The sequence below is a fragment of the Ailuropoda melanoleuca genome, chromosome 15, assembly GCF_002007445.2.
Source record: "Ailuropoda melanoleuca isolate Jingjing chromosome 15, ASM200744v2, whole genome shotgun sequence".
Taxonomy (NCBI): domain Eukaryota; kingdom Metazoa; phylum Chordata; class Mammalia; order Carnivora; family Ursidae; genus Ailuropoda; species Ailuropoda melanoleuca.
The window spans coordinates 24,158,769-24,179,841 of record NC_048232.1 but is presented as its reverse complement, the minus strand read 5'-3'; the positions used below and the strand labels follow the sequence as shown (position 1 = coordinate 24,179,841).

At 35.9% G+C, this 21,073-nt stretch overlaps 1 protein-coding gene across 2 annotated transcripts in view; it reads right to left on the bottom strand.

Moving 5' to 3' along the window:
- Positions 1-21,073, bottom strand: part of YME1L1 (YME1 like 1 ATPase) — a 46,202-nt gene that overhangs the window by 16,227 nt on the left and 8,902 nt on the right. Inside the window, exons 2-8 of one of the 2 annotated variants that reach the window (XM_002927524.4) lie at positions 19,503-19,634; positions 15,729-15,891; positions 13,664-13,762; positions 8,480-8,589; positions 6,554-6,704; positions 6,067-6,150; positions 3,329-3,411 (exon numbers count right to left, since the gene is read on the bottom strand). In XM_002927524.4, coding sequence (XP_002927570.1) covers positions 3,329-3,411; positions 6,067-6,150; positions 6,554-6,704; positions 8,480-8,589; positions 13,664-13,762; positions 15,729-15,891; positions 19,503-19,634 — 822 coding nt within the window. The remainder of the gene's footprint in view (positions 1-3,328; positions 3,412-6,066; positions 6,151-6,553; positions 6,705-8,479; positions 8,590-13,663; positions 13,763-15,728; positions 15,892-19,502; positions 19,635-21,073) is intronic. The other variant, XM_034643829.1, reaches the window with a different exon arrangement.

Genomic DNA, 21,073 nt, shown 5'->3' with positions numbered 1-21,073 from the left:
CACTCAGTGGCAGGTCTGCTTCTCCCTCTCCCTCTGTGATCTCTCTCTCGCTCACTCTCTCTCAAATAAATAAAATCTTAAAAAAAAAAAAAAAAGCTACCTATCAGAAATTAGTCAGTATACAACCGGAAGTAACAAATACAAGCACCTAGAGCCAGAATGATATCAAAGACGAATGCAGAAGAAATAATAGTGGTGGCAGTATGCTGAACTGGAAAGCAAAGACTCTTAGAGACGACAAACAACCATGACTTGACTCTACCACAAAATATAAACCTAGTGTTCTAGACTTCAATTTTTCAAGGAAAAAAAACAGACATCATTAAAAATGTTAAATATCAATTTAAATTAAAAGCGCATTTATGTGTGTACTTTTATGTAGTTATTTTAAATTACACTGGCCTAATAATACATTGGCAGCCAATCTACAACTCTACACTAGACAACTCAGTGGGGAAAAAAAGAACTCAAGTACACTGGTCAGGGTTAAAAAGAAACTACCTGACAAGAAGTGTACTAAGACATGAAACATCTCTGGGCTGAAGGGCATTATGAAAATCCAGAATCAAACTCATGACTCTTAGATTCCTAGATAATTGTTGAGGACCATTTCTAGAAGTATACAATCGTTAAAGAGTAAAAAAGGTTTGGTTTTTTTTTTAGGCTTAGAATGGTCTTTGAAAGTTACTGATTGAATTATTAAAACTTGATAAAATGTAAAGTTAACAGTTGTAAGTAAAGCTCTGTCCACTCCTAAGGAGAAATGCATACATATGTTCACCAAGAAATGTAAAAACTATTCACAATAGCACTCTTTAGGCCAAAACTAGAAACAACCCAATGTCTACCTAATGTAGAATATACAATATTGTGATATTCATAGAATACTATGCAATGGGGATGGATGAAGTACAACTTCACGTAAAAACATGGATGGATCTCACAAACATCATGTTGAGTGAAAGAAGCCATATACACTACATGTATTATGTTTATGTAAAATTCAAAAGCAGGCCAAACTGCTGTATGTTATGAGACAGAACGACGATTATGCTTGCGGTGGGAAGAAAGGAACACTAGGAAGTTTCTGGTAGTATTTTATTTCTTGAGCTGGATGCCAATAATATACTGAGTTCGTTGTGTGAAAATTTATTAAGGTATAGATTTATGATTTGTGCAGTTCTGTATGAATGCTAAGCTTCAATAAAATTTATGTTTATAAAGAGATTTGGGGGGTGCCTGGGTGGCTCAGTCGGTTAAGTGGCTACCTTAGGCTCAGGTCATGATCTCAGGGTCCTGGGATCAAGCCCCAAATTGGGCTCCATGCTCAGTGGGGAGCCTGCTTCTCCATCTCCCTCTGCCACTCCCCCTGCTTGTGCTCTCTCACACTCTCTCAAATAAATAAAATCTTAAAAAAAAAGTCCCCCCCCAAAAATAAAATATATATAGATAAAAAAAAAAAAAGACCTGGCCCTTCCTCTATTAAAATAAGTTTTTTAAATATTCAAAGATATCCATTTACTAAAAGAAGGCCAAAATACATTTGGTCAAGGTAATAGATGACTTTAAATTGTAGGAAAAAGGAAAACAGATTAGATGTCACCTACTACTCAAACTACATTTTCTCTGCTGAAGCTCTGTGTCAAGAAAATTCCCAGTTGAGGTATATAAAATCTATATAGAAAAATAGAGTTTAGGGATCAAGGCAATGAATGAAGTTGTAATAGCTGTTATTATTATTTTTATGGCAGCTATATATAAAATTATTCCTACATAACCAGAAATTGTAGGCAAGGAAATGACATTTCTATCCTAGCTCTTTAAGATTTGGTAAAACTGATCACAGGTACCACCTACTGGCATACCTATTTTGGTAAATGTCATAAATTACTTTGATCTATATAAATTTATATTTTATAGCAATGACAGCAATATAAAATTGTTGACAGTAATTATAATATTTGTTTAGATTAGCACAGAAAACTTTGTGACAATCTAAAAACTTTATGAGGTCCCCATTTCTAGTATTATCAGTATGTCTTCTTCAGCTTCGTAATGAGAATTTGACTCATTGCAAAAGAAGTATAGTATATTGAGTAATGAAATATATACATTGCAGGGAGAAAGTAAGAAAGCCTTCCTGACCATAATCTCAGCACAGGTTCAATGTAGAGCAGGCTGACTGCACACCTTACACAAAGGGCGAAGGGCCCTCTGCACTCATGAGTCAAGTTTTCAAATACTCATTGCACCAACCTCTTCCGCAATTATTGCCTTTTTTCAACTCCAACAGGGCTCACAGATGTTTAAATTGCAAAGGGAAGGGAAGGACCTGAGCCCAAGTATGCAGGGATGCATACTTGGTAGAAAACTATCATATTGACTCCTGATACTTTATTCCTGATAGTTGAGGTTGTGAAAAATATTTATGCACAGAAGGGAACAGAGTGTGGAAAGAGGAAGAGATCTCATTCTACTCTATATTAAAGCGGCCTTTTTATTGGTGAGCAAACAAGTCAGGCACATTAATTCTTCAGGATCTTTGCTCTCTCTCTTCCTCTGGCTAGAAGTGTTCTTTGCTCAAATGCATGCATGGTTTAGGCACACCTGGCTGCTCAGTCAGTAGAGCATGTGATTCTTGATCTTAGGATTGTAAGTTCGAGCCCCACATTGGGTGTAGAGTTTACTTAAAAATAAAATCTAAAAAAAAAAGTACATGCATGGTTTACTCCATTATCTTCAAATCTTCACTCAAATCTCACCTTTTCAATCATACACTGAATACCCCCATTTAAAATTGTGACCTTTCTCTCAAAACTCCCAATCCTCTTTATGCTGCTCCATATTTTTCTCATAATACTTCATCACTGTTGAACATACTCTATTATTTCCTCATATGCAGTATCATTGTCTAGTTTCTGTTAGAATTATCCATCCATGACAGCAGAAATTTATTTCTTCTATCCCTGTATCTGAAAGGGGCCTGGAGACTATGCAGTGAAGCTAAAAGTTCCAAGGTTTTAATCATGGCTTGGCCTTTTCTAGTGTCCAGCCCCCATCCAGGAACCCACCAGAGTAGCCTCAGTACAAAAGAAGGAAATTCCCAGGGATTTAGAAACCCTGTGTCAGACATCAGGATCAAAGACCAAACTGTAGAACCAAAGACACACTTCGTGCTCTTGTCACTTAGGGAATTACAAGAGTTTTAGCGCCTGTAACTGGAGGTAGAGACCAATATATGTATTTTCTATTTTACACCTTTAAAATCAAATATTGGCCTTACATAATAAAAAAATTTGAAGAGAGCAGGGTGAACTTTTTAACTTACTCCTTTAACATGTTCAAAAGTGACATTTTTCATCTGGACAGGATCTACTGCAGAATCAAGCCCCGTCGTTGTCCGGAAGCGGACTAAAGAGAAAAAAAAAGAAATGTTTATATACTTGATAGATTCAAAAAATTCCAACCACCTTATTATTCAGATGTAAGAAAGTACAGAAAAATTATATTTAAGTTTATATACATTAATTCATAGTGAAGTATAGAAACTACATCTTCTGGATTTCTAGACCATGTTCAAGGAATAAATGACTAACATTAAAATGACATATTTATACTTTCCAATTAAAATGAAAAATTATCTCCCTCTTCTGTAATATCTAACAAGAGAAATTTAAACCAATCATTCTCAAACTCCACTATGCATAAATATCACTTGAGAAATGTTATTAATGCAAGTTCTCAGGCCATGGTCCAGAATTTCCGGTTTATAGATTTAGGAAAAGGCCCAGGAGAGTTTGCATTTTTATCCATCACCCTAAATTATCCTGACACAACTGGTCAAGGATGCATACTCTGAAATACATTGCCTTAAACCTAGCATAAAAACTGGGACCAGCATTTTTTTTTTAAAGGGTAAACCTTAAAAGAGATTATTTCACTTTTCATGTAGCCTCCTCCTCTATCAACTGTTAGTACTTGCCCTCAGATGATATTTATCAGTAATGACATCAGTAAGAAAGACAGTGAAAGTTTGGTAGGATAGTAAAATACTTATGATCAACTACAAGGAACTATTACAAAGCTTTCTTAAAACCTCTCCCCTTTGGTTAAACTTCCCTACTAAGAAGATATAAGTGAGTAAATAGAGCAATTTCTAATTTCCTCAGAAGAAGACAGAAATATTGTCTTTAAGACAGAAATTTGGATGCAAAAAAAAAGCAGTAGGCAAAAATACAGAGTTTGTTTTAAACACTTAACATATTGGGGCGCCTGGGTGGCACAGCGGTTAAGCGTCTGCCTTCGGCTCAGGGCGTGATCCCAGCGTTCTGGGATCAAGCCCCACATCAGGCTCCTCTGTTATGAGCCTGCTTCTTCCTCTCCCACTCCCCCTGCTTGTGCTCCCTCTCTCGCTGGCTGTCTCTATCTCTGTCAAATAAATAAATAAAATCTTTAAAAAAAATAAAAATAAAAAAAATAAACACTTAACATATTAAGCATATACAAAGCTGGAAGAGCAAATGTACTACAGTAATTCTACAACAGACACTAACAGTTTTAGGCAACTAAAATGTTTATTTAAGGATCTACACAGATGGACTTAATAAATAATGCAATTAAATTTGCAGCCAAACCACTTGAACCTTATAAGAAATTAATTACCGAAAGGCAATGCGCTTCATAGTTTGATATGTATTTTGCTTAACATAAGAAATTAAGAAGCAAAAAAATAATAATCAGAGCTAATCCTACCCCTCCAATATCACACAGTGCCCCTATATTGGTTCTGTTTTGAAAATAAGGAGACAAAAGAAGGTGACTCTATCCATAAAAAGAATATTCTGAGGCGCCTGGGTGGCTCAGTCAGTTAAGCATTTGCCTTCGGCTCAGGTCATGATCTCAAGAGTCCTGGGATTGAAACCCACGTCGGGCTCCCTGCTCAACGGGGAGCCTGATTCTCCTTCTGCCTGTTGTTCCCCCTGCTTGTGCTCCCTCTGTGTCAAATAAATAAAATCTTAAAAAAAAAAAAGAATATTCCTGAATGTTAAAATCTCATCTCAGGTTTGATGCCACAAAAAACAGAATATCTGGGGTTACATGCAAGTTCTGGGATGAAGTCCTGATCCAGATCAACTGATATTCTTTAATTGCGCATCAGTTTTTTCTCTCAAGGTAATCAATCATAAAGAACGTAGAGAACATGGGGTAAAAACTGAATAGCTGAGAAAGCAATAGGAACCACTTAAAACGGACATTACTACTTAATTTTAGACTAGGAAACTGAGAAAATATGAGACTCATTTAAGGCAATTTTTAATTGTATACTAAATTTACACATATATTTTTAAGATTTTATTTATTTGAGAGGGGGAAAGAGAAAGCACACAAGTGGGGGGAAGGACAGAGGCAAAAGGAGGCGCAGAGTCCCCACTGAGCAGGGAGCCGACGTGGGGCTTGATCCCAAGACCCTGCGATCATGACCGGAGCCAAAGGCAGACCCTGAACCAACTGAGCCACCCAGGCACCCCAAATTTTTATGTATTTATATATTATATATAAGTTTTTCGTTAATTTATTAGTGTGTCTTTGAAATAGGGGACTATTTTACTTTGTATTGCTATTATAAAATTCTCCTACGTGTTTTTTAAATTTTTAACTGGACAGGTATAACTTTTTAAAAGTCTGGAAAACTAATAGAAGCTAATCTAACAGTTGTGCTGTAACATAATCCTTGGAACGTCAACACAATATTATTTTCTCAAAAATAAAACTTGAAATTTGTACAGTCTGAAGGGACTTTTCCTGTAATCTACAAAGCAATGTAAACATGAGCCCTGTCAACGCAGACGGCATGTAACCATAACAGATTAAAACTTTTCTACTTCAACGCAAAAAACAATCTCAAATTGACCCAATCTGTGAAGTGTTGACTTAGGAAAGAAAGGCCTAGATATTAAAATGGTAAATGCTTCTTCTCTCCTAAGTCTAAGGCAGACTAACGAAGAAAAAAAAAATCGAGTATTTAAAAGATTAAAAAAAAGTCAGATAAATAAAAAGAGTCTTTACCAGATAAAAATGGGTTTTTTAAGAGTCCATAAATGCCAAACAGCAGCAGAACAAAGAGAATCAGACGAGTTCGTCTCAGAGAATCTGGAGGAGGAAAAAAGAACCCTAAATCAAATGACAACAATGACAAATGACAGCTTGATGTAAAGCAAGCATTAGGTTATTGATGGTAATCATATTCCATCACGCGCAATTTTGGAACCTGGCATTCTTTTGTACAACCGCCATGATTTCCTTTCAGCACTCTTATCAAAAACTTCATGAAGGCACTCATGCTTCTGTTCTTGACTTTGGTTCCCATTTAAGAAAAGGGAGAGTGCCAACAGATATTTCCATTTTGACACAGCTTAAGTTACAAATATAAAGGAATATAACCAATGAAAAGGTACACACTTATTAGAAAAAAATATTTGTAATCACTTAAAGGTAGGACTATGACTTCCTTTAGATATTCTTCCCCAATACGGATGGTGTTAAATCCACTTACCATTGGTTTTTTGCGTTAGTGCTTGAGCTTTCAGAAAACCCTCTGCAAAACCAGTTTTAAATGCATCTTGGTGAGCTTCAGGTATATTTTTGGTTTTCATGAGTTTGTCCAAGCTCTCAACATCTGTTCCTCTGTCCCGCAAAAGGAACCCCTAAGTACACAAACAATGCATCAGTACTGACTATATAGATAACACTGCCCAATAATATAATGATCACTCACAAAAAAATTAATTCAAAAATTCTAGAATTTCTGATTTTTATTGTCCATGAGAAGAATTACACTAAGACTCAACAATAAATTACTTAATCATTGGCTACGAAACTAACTTTGGACCTTACACTTGCATCAATCGATTAATATAAAGAAATTCTCTGTAAGAACACTATACTGAAAACAACACGTCACGTGTGGACTTAGGGTTCTAATGGCTTGATGTTCACACTCCTTTATCTCTACTACAGGAAAAACCTCATTAATTAATTAAATGTTTTTACTTGGCCTTGCAGAAGTTCTGAAAATGTAAAGATAAATAATCAATGATCTGAATGTTCTCAGTCTACTGGGGAGAGATACACAAATAACTAATTTTTTAAAATCATTTTGATATTATGCTAGAAGTTCTAGGTCTGGGGGTGCCTGGGTGGCTCAGTCGGTTAAGCATCCGACTCTTGGTTTCAGCTCAAGTCATGATTTCAGAGTCATGGGATCAACCCCAACACTGGGCTCTGAGCTCAGCAAGGAGTCTGCTGAAGATTCTTTCCCCTTTCTTTCCCTCCGCCATCCTGCTGCTCTTCCTCCATTCACATGCAATAAATAAATAAAATCTTAAAAAAAAAAAAAGAAAAAAAGAAAAAGAAAGAGGTTCTAGGTCTGGTGGTAAAATAAATGCTACCTCAGGAAGTCAGGAAAGGCATTACAGAGAAGAGGATTTCTAAACCACAGGGAACACAAAGCATAAACAATTTGACATAGCCATGAAATAACAGGCTTTAGCACTCAGAACTGCAAGCAATCTTGTATGACAGGACTTTAAAATGCCAAGAGACAAGCAGAGTAGAGGTTCAGAGGGGGAGCCATACTGAAAGATGAGAACAGAAAAATGGCAGGCAGAGGCCAAATGGATACTACAGCAGGAACCTGACAATAAAGCAGAGGAATACAATTATTACATTAAAACATTTTAGAAAGATGGTGGGTTAGTGGCAGTTTGAAGGCTGGACTGAAGGTAACAAAACTAAAGGCTAGGAGACTAAGGGGCACCTGGGTGGCTCAGTCAGTTAAGCATCTGACTCAATTTCCACTCAGTCATGATCTCGGGGTCATGAGATCGAGCCTCACAATGGGCTCCACACTCAGTCGGGCTCCACGCTCAGCACAGAATCTGCCTGAGATTCTCTCTCTCCCTCCCCCAAGCATGTGTCCCCATGCGTGCTCTCTCTCTCTCTTAAATAAATCCTTAAAAAAAAATAAAGGCAAGGAGACTAAATGAATGTTTACTAGAGTCCCTTAGGCAAGAAATTGTTATAGTCCATCTATGCAGTGGAACTGGGGATGAAAAGAGACAGATCTAAGAAATATTTAAGAGGCTGGATCAATAGGACTTCAGTGATTAATGGATGTGACAGGAGAGAGAAGACGAACAAATCAAAGTTGATCACCAGGTTTCTAGCTTGGGCGGATGCTATTCATTAACATAGAGAACACACAGGTAGGTGTTTAGGGAAAAAAACAAAAGGAGATGTCTAATAGGCCAAAGGAGAGACATGACTGGGGCACTCAGAAGAGTTGTATGGTAATGATTACACAGGGTATTAATCCTTTAGAAAATCAACTGACCAATAAAAGAAATCAGATACTGAAGGTTCTCATTTCAATAATCTGAGAATTATTGCTTTTTTAAACAACAAAAAAATGTCTAATTACCTTTACAAATGATGGTGCTATATGCTGTGTCTCTGCTAATCTTTCAGAGGTGGACTGTAAACGTCGAGTTCTTGATTTCAAAGTTTTAAAACCCCGAGACTGTATGAAAACTGAATAGGACAGTATCACATTTACTTCTCATTTGCAAATTTTTACAAGAAAAATACCTAGGATTCAAAACTGACACCAAGCCCATACATCCTAAGTTTATTATCTCATTTTTTAACACAGTTCTTTGCCTGACACTTCAGTACCCTGGTAATTAGTCATTAAAATAGACTGAATCTATAAAATAACTTTATAGTCTCTTGGTAATTTTAAAATATGAAAAAAAAAAAACCCAATCATGAGTATCAAATAAAAATCAGTGTCTAATTCCTCAAACCCCAATCACTCTTCCCAGAAGTGACCACTGTTAACAATTTCATGACTGGGGTGCCTAGGTGGCCCATTCGGTTTAGCGTCTGACTCCTCATTTCAGCTCAAGTCTTGATCTCAGGGTTCTGAGTTCAAGCCCGCATTGGGCTCCACACTGGGCATGGAGCCTACTTAAAATAAAAATAAAAATAGAAGAATAAAAGCTGTGAAAAACAATTTCATGACTACACTTCTATGTATTTAAACGCATGCTCTTTCTATAAAAATAGTATATCATTTTTTGCAATTATCTTCCTGCCCTTAACAAAAAATGTATCATGGGTATTTTTCAGAACAGGTCAGACAGTACATTCAATTTAATGGCTCTTAATATTTTTCCAATTTATCAGTGTATAGCAATTTGAATATTCAACCACTTTTCTAGTATGGACATTAGTTTGTTTCCTATTTTCTTACTGCTAAAAATGCTTGTTAAAATTCTTGTACATATCATCTTTCAGCACATGTAGACTAAATTCTTCAAAGCTAAACTGTGAGATTTGAATTATTTAACACTAAGAAACTGCATTCTAAAAAGCTGTTACTGATTTATATACCCACCAATGAATAGGAGTATCCTTTTCTCCACATCCTTTGCAACATAGATTAATATAAATTTTTATTTTTTTAGTTTTCTAAAGATTTTATTTATTTATTTGTCAGAGAAAGCACAAGCAGGGGAAGCCAACAGGCAGAGGGAGAAGCAGGCTCCCCACTGAGCAAGGAGTGCGATGTGGGACTCGATCCCAAGACTCTGGGATCGTGACCTGAGCTGAAGGCAGACACTTAACCAACTAAGCCACCCAGGCACCCCTATAAATTTTTTAATTTGTACAAATCTGATAGACAAAAAGCAGTGTCTTGTTTTAATTTGCATTTCAGATTACAAATGAGGGAAAGTTTTGAAAAACTTTTACTTTCTTTGAATATTTTCTTTAGTAAATTATCACTCATAATCTTTCCCATTTTCATGTATAAAAGGATGCATGTTATGTATACCAACTTTAAGTTACATATATTTGAAATATTTAATGTCTTTGTCTTTTGATGCAGCAATTTATAAAGCTAATATAGTTTTATCTTTTAATCTTGTGTTTTCTGCATTGTGTTTTGGTTAGAGAGCCTTATCCTCAAACTATGATTTTGGAGTCTACTGGGGCACCGGGGTGGCTCAGTCAGTTGAGTGTCCAACTCTGGGTTTTGGCTCAGGTCCTGGTCCTAGGGTCATAGGATTGAGCCCCGGGTCAATTTCCACACTGGACACGGAGTCTGCTTGGGATTCTATCTCTCCCGTTCCCTCTGCCCCTCCTCTCTCTTTCTCCCCCTCTCCAAATAAATCTTAAAAAAAAAAAAAAAAAAAAAATTTTTTTTAGGCGCCCCGGAATCTACTGACTTTTAACTTTAGTTCAGACCTTTACCTTATTTGGAACTTATTTAAGATTAAAAAAAAGAATCTGANAGAGAGGAAGAAGCAGGCTCCCCAGCGGAGGAGCCCGATGTGGGACTCAATCCCGGAACGCCGGGATCACGCCCTGAGCCGAAGGCAGACACTTAATGACTGCGCTACCCAGGCGCCCCGGAATCTACTGACTTTTAACTTTAGTTCAGACCTTTACCTTATTTGGAACTTATTTAAGATTAAAAAAAAGAATCTGATTCTCACTAGGCCCAAGTTTATTTTTTTATTTTACTTAGGCCCAAGTTTATTTTTTAATTTAATTTTTTTATTTTTTTAAGATTTTATTTATTTATTCGACAGAGAGATAGAGAGCACAAGTAGGCAGAGCAGCAGGCAGAAGGAGAGGGAGAAGAGGCTGTCCGCTGAGCAGGGAGCCTGACACAGGGATCAATACCAGGACCCTGGGATCATGAACTGAGTCGAAGGCAGCCTTTTAACTGGCTGAGCCACCCAGGTGCCCCTTATTTTTTTATTTTTAAGTAATCTCTACACCCAACTTGGGGCTTGAACTCACAACCCTGAGGATCAAGAGTTGATGTTCTACTAAGAAAGTGAAGTGCCCCATTTTACGCCCAAGCTTAAAATCAACTTCTTGGTTTTCAGAGCAAGTGTTTAGGGTTTTGAACGCAGTTGCAGTGAATTAATAAATTTGGGCATAAATTAAAACTGTATAGTACTGAGTCCTTTCAAAGAGGATTATGGCATTCTCTCATTTTATTTTACTCAGCCCTTTTATTTCCTTCAGTTAAGTTTTACAGGCAAATATATACACATATACACACACATGTGTATATACATTATGTTGAATATTTTTGTCAGGATAAAAGATTAAATGGGTTTGGAAGAAACTATAAATAAAACCTATTGCTAGAATATAAGAAAGATACTGATTTTTATGCATGTATCTTATATGATATGAGAGAAGCCTTTCAGTTGATTTTCTTAAGTTTTCTGGTAAACAAACATGTTACCTGGTAAGCAAACACAATCATAATTTTGATCCTTCCTTAAACTTCTATAACTCCTCTTTAATTACATTGCTTAAAACTTCCAAATTACTCAACAAAAACAGGCTACTACATATCTTGTTTCCTATATTAAGATCCTAATAGATTTCCTTTATAAATTTTAAAACTTCCTATTCTAGTTTTCTACAACTTTGTAGGAAATTAAAATCTTTCACATGCCTTTTTCATACACTGAAATATTGTTCTTTTCTAATCTAGTAACATAAATTAACATACTTCCTAATATTAAATCACTCTTGTATTCCTTAATCATATTTTTAAGCACATTTCTGTATTTGCTTTTTCAGGTTTTATTTAGGATTTCTGTATTTAAATTATTAGGTGAAATTGCGATTATATTCCTTTTTATCCTAACATTTTAGTTAACAGTAATCTCGTGGAATAAACAGGAAAGCCTATTCTACCTTTTTCTTTATTTTGGTCCTGGAAAACAGAACACAAACCATAAAACCATCTGAACCTAAGTGCCTCTGGGGCAATGGGATTATATTTGAAAAATATTATCTTTCAAATTTTATAGTTATTATTTATCTCTTTTCTTGAGTCAATGTTGTTAATTTATAACCTGGATAATTATTTCAACACATTTTTATTTATACACACTCTTAAAAGTTTTAAATCTTCTTTATCTATGGCTGTTACCACTTTTTACTTTTAACATTTTCTCAGTGTTTTTAATCAGACTGTTCTATTTTCTTGTTTTCTCAAATTAAATCTGTTCTTCATTTAATTAAGTAAAACTCTTTCTTGGTATTGTATTCATTTGATGTTTTAAACATATTAATTTCTCACATTCATTTAAAGAATTCTCAAAATGAATGTTGAATTAATTTATTTTCCATCTTTCTTATTTCCTAATAAGTTATACAATGCCCTCAGCATCAGCTGGCCCTCAACATAAAGATTTTGATGTTGATTTTCACTGTGGTTCATTACTAATTGTCTGTAATTTCAGTTTCTCTTTCCCTCAGCCACAGACATTTAGAAAAATTAAATTTCCATAGTTAGGAATTTTTAAAGTTATTCTGTTATTTGATTTCAAATTATATGATCAGACAACCTGACCCCTAGGTTATAACTTTCCAAAAATTAAGATACTCTTTATAATACCCTAAGACATGCTCAATTTTTATAAGTCTTCCATGAATATTTAAAAATATATCGTCCTTCTTAAAGAATTCTTCTGTCTTCTGCATTAACCATATCTTCAGAGCATTACTGGTCTCTGTGCCCTACTTGGCACCTCTCTTTCCTGCTACAAGTTTTCCTCAACATGTGGAGATTCTTGCTGATCCAGTTGTAATTGTAAAGAGAATACAGTAATCCGTACTGATTGTAGATAGGTTTCCTCCAAACTACCGAAGTGGTAAATGCATTTATACTACAAAACATGGACTTATTAATGAGTGAGCAAGGTACATTTAGTGTACGATTCAAATCCATTATTTTCTTCCTTGGCCTCAATGCTCACACACAATCTTCAGAGACAGACTTCTCTACACACACACCCTTTATTACCAAGGTGTCTTTTGCCAATTGTAGCGTAAAAGTTCCAAGCCCTATCTGTTCTGGGACTGGCCCACTTTTAGCAATCTTTCAGTTCAACTGTTCATGAATCATCCCAGAGCCCAATATTATTGACTTGGAAATGGGTTTTTTTCCTAACTTCTACTGGAAATAACAGCACACACTTCTTTCGTTTCACTCTAAGTTCCACGAAGGTAGGTAACATGTCTTTTCCATTTATAATTATCACTGTTACCTAACAGCTATCACCAGTGTCTTGTATTAAATAAATATAAAAGCATGCATAGTTGGTTTTGCTATCAATGTGATGTCATGTATTTCTTACCTTATGGAAAGTCCGCAAATTTCTGGTCCACTGATGAAACCCCTCTGCTGCTGCCCTGACTTTTTCTGCATTTTAAATTTTTTTCTGTCATTGCAATTGATTGGAACAATTTTGAAAATGAAATTTTAGAAATATGGGGAAGTGAACAAACATGCTTAATTATGTTGAAGGTACAGATAAGTTCCCTAATGTTTGACTTACTGTGGCATGTAGCACTTATCACTCACATTCAAAATTCAGCTATTATATATTTTCAAAATTAAAAATTACAGACATACCCAAACTAACTGACTCCAAATACTCAATCAGTTCTACCATGAGCTACAAATGACTATTTATAAATATTAATATGATTAAGAAAGATAAATCCAAATCTGTTAAATAAATCTATTATTTTTTTCAAAATAAATACAGTTGTTGTTTCATACCTGGCCAGCACTGAAGATCTGAACAAATGCTTTTAAGAGTTCTTGAATGTTGTCTGTACAAGCAAGAGGAACGTAAAGTACTAAACATATCTAAGTAACCTGGAGGAAAATTGAAAAAAGTAAATTTTCTACTTACCAAGCTAAAAAAGTCACAAAATATAATAATTTTACCAGCTATTAAAAAAACCGAAAGTATGAGTTTAGCCTTTTATTTGTTCATATGGCTCTGCTTTTAGGAGTTTTTAAAAACACTGCTAATCACAGCTCTTCATCACTTTACTATCAGTTACCCATCAGATTATCTTTTTTATCTGATATAGGACTATAGCTGCCAATGAAATTAAATTCAAACCAAAAGGTAAAAGATACATATGTTTACCTAACGTTACTTTTAGTCAAGAGCACAGAGAGATAAAGAATTGATACTTCCTAGGGACAATTTCAAAAACTCTAATAAACAATGTGATTTAACACTGTAAACCAGAAGCACAGTTCTTTCCCTCTCAAAGTTTCTGGTCACTGGGTTTGAAGACAGTTCCTTCCATAGCTGGAAGTCATCAACTTTGGTGATCCTTTCAATTCCCATTGTTGACTAATGGGCCCCATCCTACTTTACCTCCATGATCCTAGAAAAAGTAAACAGGAGCAACAGAAACTGGTTCTAATCATCCCAATATCCCAGTTAGAATTCAGGGATTTTCCTAAGAATCAACAAACCCCTTTCTAAATACTTCTACCTGCCTAAGCCAAGAAAAGAGCTCATAGGGAACCTTAAAAAGAAATGTAAATATGCAGACAAGAAAAGCAACAGTAATACTACTACTACTACTACACAACAAGGACAGTAACAAAAATTTTACTCTACTGAACACTTACTATGAGCCAAGTAGCATAGTATAGGCTAATAAACTATTTATATTATTTCATTTGATCCTGCAAAGTGAGATAAGGAGTTTTTCCTCATGCTTCATATGAGAAAACAGCAGTTTAGAGGAATAAAGTAAATGCCACAGCCACTCAGTGGCAGGACTGAGTTTGATCCTAGTCTACTTCTCACCCTTAACCACTCAGCCTCAGGACTTCGCTCAAGAAGGAGGTAGCACAGCATTAAGAAACAATAGAAGCAGATTTTTAGTCTAAGCCCCCAAGCTCAAAAACTTCATTTTTCTCACTGTTGAATTCTTTACTTATCCTACAACCCATATATGAAATAAAGGCAATAGAATGATTAGTAAATGAATTAAGTTTGTACAAAGTACGGCTTCAAATCAAACCTTTATTACAAAACTATTTAAACTTGCACTTTTGCTCCTGGGCTGTTACAGCTTGTACTAATTTTTAAACATCAACAAAAAAACAAGTATTTTGGTAAGTTCTAACCTTCATTGTTTAAGTATCATCCAAAAAGAAACTCATGAAGCTGAAACCCCTTCTACAAACTACACACTTATTATAACACCAGATTGTTACAAGACTTAAAAAAGAAAATATACATTCTTTTAAAGAAAGGACTATTTCTTCAATGTATTCTCAGAACTAGTATGGTTCTTGGAATCCAATAAATGTTTGTCACCTAAAATTAAAACAATACTCCGCTATTTCACAATCTATGTAGTATGCTATAGTAGATCCTAGGACAAATAAAGAACCCTAGTGGAAAAACCAGTAATTTAGGAAGATTACATTTCATTTGGTAAAGTCTTAAACACAGTCTAGACTGTTTAGTTAAACGTATTGTACCAATATTAATTTCTTAGTTTTGACAAATGCACCATGTAAGCAGGCAGTTAACATTAGAGGAAACCAGGTGAAGGATATATAGGAACTCAGTACTATCTCTGCAACTTTCTGTAAATCTAAAATTATTCCAATATGAAAAGTTATAAAGGAAAGGAAAGGGTAAAGGAAAGAGGAAAGAGAAAAGGAAAAAGGAAAGGAAGGAAAGGAATGGAACGGAACTCAGGAAAGAACCTGATACATAGTAAATGTTAATAAATGCTATCTGTTAAATTATTAGTAACTACAACAGCTTACTTAAATTGGAACAAAAAATATACCAACTTACCATATTTATTTTCAAAGAAGGACTGTGCAGAGACATGAGATGTATGCCAATGGGAAGAAACGCTCTTGCCTTTACAAAATCCAGGAAGCAGACTGCCTACCAGTTGATCAATCTGTCCAATTTTTAATTCGGATAATCCAAGGTCTCTTAAATTAAGTACAGGCTGTAAAAGATTGAGTCAACCAAGTCAGCATTATTATCAAGATATTTAACTTATAAGAGTCCTTATTAGTTGAAAAATTATGGATTTTAAAAATCTAACAAAGTTATTGATTCCTCCTTTCTTTCTAATATTTAAAAACTAAACTGGTGGGGCGCCTGGGTGGCTCAGTCATTAAGCGTCTGCCTTCAGCTCAGGTCATGATCCCAGCATCCTGGGATCTTGACTGGCATCGGGCTCCCTGCTCAGCTGAGAGGAAGTTCTGGATGGACATTCTAGTTATCAATTTATTGTCTCCTAGCTCCTCTTCATCCTTTTGGTTGGCTCCATAAACAATGATCTGGACTCTTTAAATATTTTTTTCTTTGCCAGCTGGGACAATGTTAAGCTTTGTCAGTAAAGAGCACTGAAGACAGTGTAAGAGGAAAGTGTTTTTGTTTCTGGTTCTGGTGTGCTCATTCAGCAGGCTCCTATCTGCAGCACCCATTGTTTCTCTAGCATCTGGCTGCCACTTGTGTAGCTTCTTGAAAACTTGGCTCCTATAGTAAACAGTAGCTAGCAGTAGCAGCTTTTCCAGGAAGAGACATTCCCATGAAGAGCTTTCCCTGCTACCCTGAATGGCAGATTTCCATCAAGTGCAGCTAGCATGACACCAGTGACTTCTCAGCCATTCAGTGAGCCAAGGCCATACCCTCTTCCAATAAGGTCAGGACCTCAGCTCTCAGGTGAAGAATTCTTCCTGCCAGGCTCCATCTCAGTCCTAACAGTATTAGCTACCCTTAAATGTACCAGTACTTTGTATTTTAGAGTTTATTTATTACTAGCCAATCCCTAGTTATTCCAATCCCCTAAAAAATAGGGTTCTGAAAATATTAAAACAAAAAAATTACCTAATTTTTAGCATTAAACTTTCACTGTTCAAATAACTATATGGTTTCTCTCTTCTGGTTGGAGCCAGACTGATAAAGAGGGGCTAAATCCACTGTAAGTTCAAATACACTGGAATGTGAGAATAGCCAAGTTTGGACTCTTAACTTAAGGTCCCTGAAATTCTCTCCAGAGGGGTATTTTAACAAGGCACTAAATAAATTACTTCAAAGATTTAAAGTGAATTTAGGGTTGGAAATAGATATCTGGGAGTTATCAGCATACACACACACTTTAGGTGAAGATATGAAAATGGGTAACATGACCTGGGAGAAAGTGCATAACAAAAATTGTATCAAGGATAAATGCACAGCACACCAAATGTTTAAGGGCTGGCAACAAAAAACAAGCCAGCAAAACAGAAAGAGAAAAAAAATCATCAATGTGTAACATCACTCAATTCAAGGGAGTATTTTGAAAATAGTAAATGTTCAGCAAGACCAGATGCTGAGGAAAAGTTGAAAAAGATGTGGCTTTTTAAAAAGGCCTATATTTAGCACGAAGGAAATCAATGACTTTAGTAAAATAAGTCTGTAAAATGGTACAGAGTAAGAACCAAACTATGAGATGTAGTGTGGAAAAAAAAGTTTAGCAAGTACAGTTACGAGTTCAGACTACTATTTCAAGAAGTCTGAAAACAAAAGGAAAATAAGCTTTTGAAGAAAGCTGAAGGAAGGTTAAATTTGCATTGTAGAGTGATGTTTGGATGAGCAAGACTTGATAAAAGCAAAGCCACCGCATAGGAAAGGAGGTTAGAGTAGAGATGAGGTAGGATGCTTAAGGAGAAAGAAAAAATTCTGTAAAGCAATAAAGAACACACACTAAAAACAAACAACAGGACTAATGAGGGTGTATCAAAAGTTAAGAACATTGATTCTGTATCTGAGACCATTATTCATAAGCTCAATATTGGCTTCTAGAGTTTTGCTACTTTTTAAGCCCCTGACCTAGCAATTTCACTTAACGAAATAGTCTTTAGCAACACAGACAGTAAAAGTGATGCTGTTTATAGCAAGAAAAAATTAGGAACAATATCCAACAATGGGATATCATACAATGAACACTTTTAAGTCATTAAAAATATAAAAAATGGTGGCGCCTGGGTAGTCCAGTCAGTTAAGCGTCTGCCTTCGGCTCAGGCTATGATCCCAGGGTCCTGGGATCAAGCCCTGCATCAGGCTCCCTGCTCAGTGGGAAGGCTGCCTCTCCCTCTCCCTCTCTCCCTGCTTGTGCACACACAGGCTCTCTCTCTCTCTCATAAATAAATAAAATTTGTAATACACACACACACATATAAATAAAATACATGGCATAACAAGTCCATAAAGACTATTAAATGAACAAAGCAGAATCTACAGCAGCATACACAGAATGATCCAATTATAAAATTAATATGTACAGGGGCTCCAAGGTGGCTCAGTTGGTTAAGCATATAACTTAGGATCTTGCCTCGGGTCTCGATCATGGTCGTTGAGTTCAAGCCCCACACTGGGCTCCACGTGGAGCTTACTTAAAAAAAAGAAAGTGTAAGAGAAAAAGAGAATTGACATATAAATACAAAATGTTAACAGCATTATCTCTGAGGAAGAGGATCACAGGAGAATTTTATTTCTTCCACCTATATTTTCCAAAATTTCTAAAAAGAACTCAATATTGTTACATGTAGCAATTCTGACACATGTATTTTCATCAGGCAGGCTCTCTTGGACTATAACTTGGGAGAGAGTTATCACCACAGTAGAAAGAATGGATTGCCTATAGAAAGAAGCAACAGAAATTGGGTAAATGTTATAAAAAGAGAGCCTGAAGATGTTGAAGACAAACTTTTCATCTAATTAAAATTTTATCCCAAGACTGGCTCCAACCCTCCCAAGAAGTGAACACTTTTTCAACTCCTCCTCTACTGTTCTCCCGATATCAGGACTAAGAATGTAAGTTACTTATGGAGTAAAGGGGTTTTTAGGAAATTTAACTACAAATTATAATGTTTTCTATGAAACATGTATTCTGAGTTACATGCAGCTATCTTACTAATAAACCTTGTAAACACAAAGGTTCCTAGGCTACAAATTCCCTGTATCCTAGGAAACACTGATTTTATAATCCTCTGAACACTGAAAGTAGTTTCCTAGCGTATATATTTCACTTTCAGGTACCTATATTCTAACTATTTGGTTACACTGAACACTCCTATAAGGCAGTAGATGGTAATTTCTTACTATTCTACCTTCCTTGAAACTTGGGAGACAACTATGGTCAGTTAATTGTGGGTTCACTGCTACTGCTGGAGCAATACAAAATATCTAAATGGTATCACACAACTAGTAATCTAGGAAGTGATTACCAAATACACTTCCACATGACATTTTTTTAAGTAGGCTCCATGCCCAACGTGGGGCTCAAACTCACAACCCTGAGGATTAAGAGTCACCTGCTCTACCAACTGAGCCAGTCAGGCACCACCGCCACGTGAAATTTTTAATAAATGTTAAAGAATAAGACAAAGTAACTTTTCTTTATGTACAATAAAGCCAGAATTAAGACATCTTTAATCATAAAGGAGATAAGCTGAAGACGGAAATCACCTTGTTACAAGTGCCTAACAATAGAAAGATATTTCAGACATGTTCACAACATACTAAGTCAAAAACGTTGTTTCTCACACAATCAGGGTAAAACTATTTTACCTCCTTGCCAGCAGCCTCATGCTCAGGAACTACATCTCCATGGTGGTTTTGAGAAGCTGACGCACTGACAGAAAAAGATGTGTTTTTTGGTGAATGGAAGGCATTGATGAGGTGACTCAGAGGAACTGTAACCTTTTAAAAGAAGGTAAAAGTTGAAATTAAGTAGTATCCTTTTTAAAATTAAAACAAAAAAATCTTTTTATTGTCAGGATCTGGGATTTGTAAAAAGTTAAACACACTGTATATCAGAACTATATATTACAAAAATGTAAATACTCAGATTTATTGCTGGTAGGAAAAAACAGGTAAATTCTTCCAGGACAATATCTGGCTATATGAATCAAAAGTATTAAAAATATGTATTTTATTCCCCATCAATCTAATTTCTAGTAGTTTATTCTAAGAAAACAATCTGAAAAGTGCTTCTATATGCATAGATAACAATTTTCATCAAAATATTTAAAAAGCGGTGGAAAAGTAGAAGTGTCCATCATTAAGGGAATGGGCTAAATAAATGATACCACCCAAAATGAAGTATTTCAGACATTAAAAAAAAAAGTAAGCATATTCTCAACTTCCTCACTACACCATCCTATTCTCATCCTATCCTAAGTCACCATCACCTATACGTAGATTTTCGCAATAGCCCTCCTAACTACTCTCCCTGATCCTGCTCTATTAAAAACAAAGTCAGATCTCATCACTCCTCTGCTCAAAACCCTCCAATGGCTTCTATTCTCACTCACGATAAAAGCAGAAGTCCCAAGCACTGTAACACAGAAAGCCCTCGCCAAATTTATCCACCACTATGTTCCCCTTCATCCTCTCTATTCCAGCCAGACTGGCCTCCTTGCTGTTCCTGAAAAACACCTAGCAAGCCCTCACCTCAAGAACTTTGCATTGTTTTATTCCCTTTGGTCTAGCTTGCTCTCTTCCTTCAGTTCTTAACTAAAATGTTATCTTTTCTTGAGTCTTTTCCCTAGCCAACCTATTTAAAATTTCAACAAGCCTCCCCTAAAAAATATTCCTTATCCCTTTTCACTGCTCCATTTTCTCTTCTTGACACTTTCAGTACTTAACACACTTTATACATAACCTACTTATTTTATCTGTAAATTGTTTATTTCTCTTGTCTCTCTCTCTCAACCAATTCTGACACCAGCTGTTGTCCAACAATCCAATTCTGAAACTAATGACCCAGTGTTAGTGCAGAACTCACAGGTTAAAGGCTCAGTCCCACAGTCTGTTCCCATTTCAGATACCAGTCACAAGTCCTAAGCCATTCATACTTCTGATCTACCAGCTATAAATCAGGGTTTCCCTCATCCTCCTACCCAGCTTTGATAATTTGCTAGAACAGGTTATAGAACTAAGGAATATACTTTACATTTACTGGTCCATTAGGAAGGAAGGAAGGAAGGAAGGAAGGAAGGAAGGAAGGAAGGAAGGAAGGGGGAGGGAGGAAAGGAGGAAGGAAAGGAGGGACGGGAGAGTAGAAGAAGAAGGGAGAGAGGGAGGGAGGGAGAAGGAGGAAAGAAGGAAGGAAAAGAAAGGGAAGGAAGGGAGGGAGG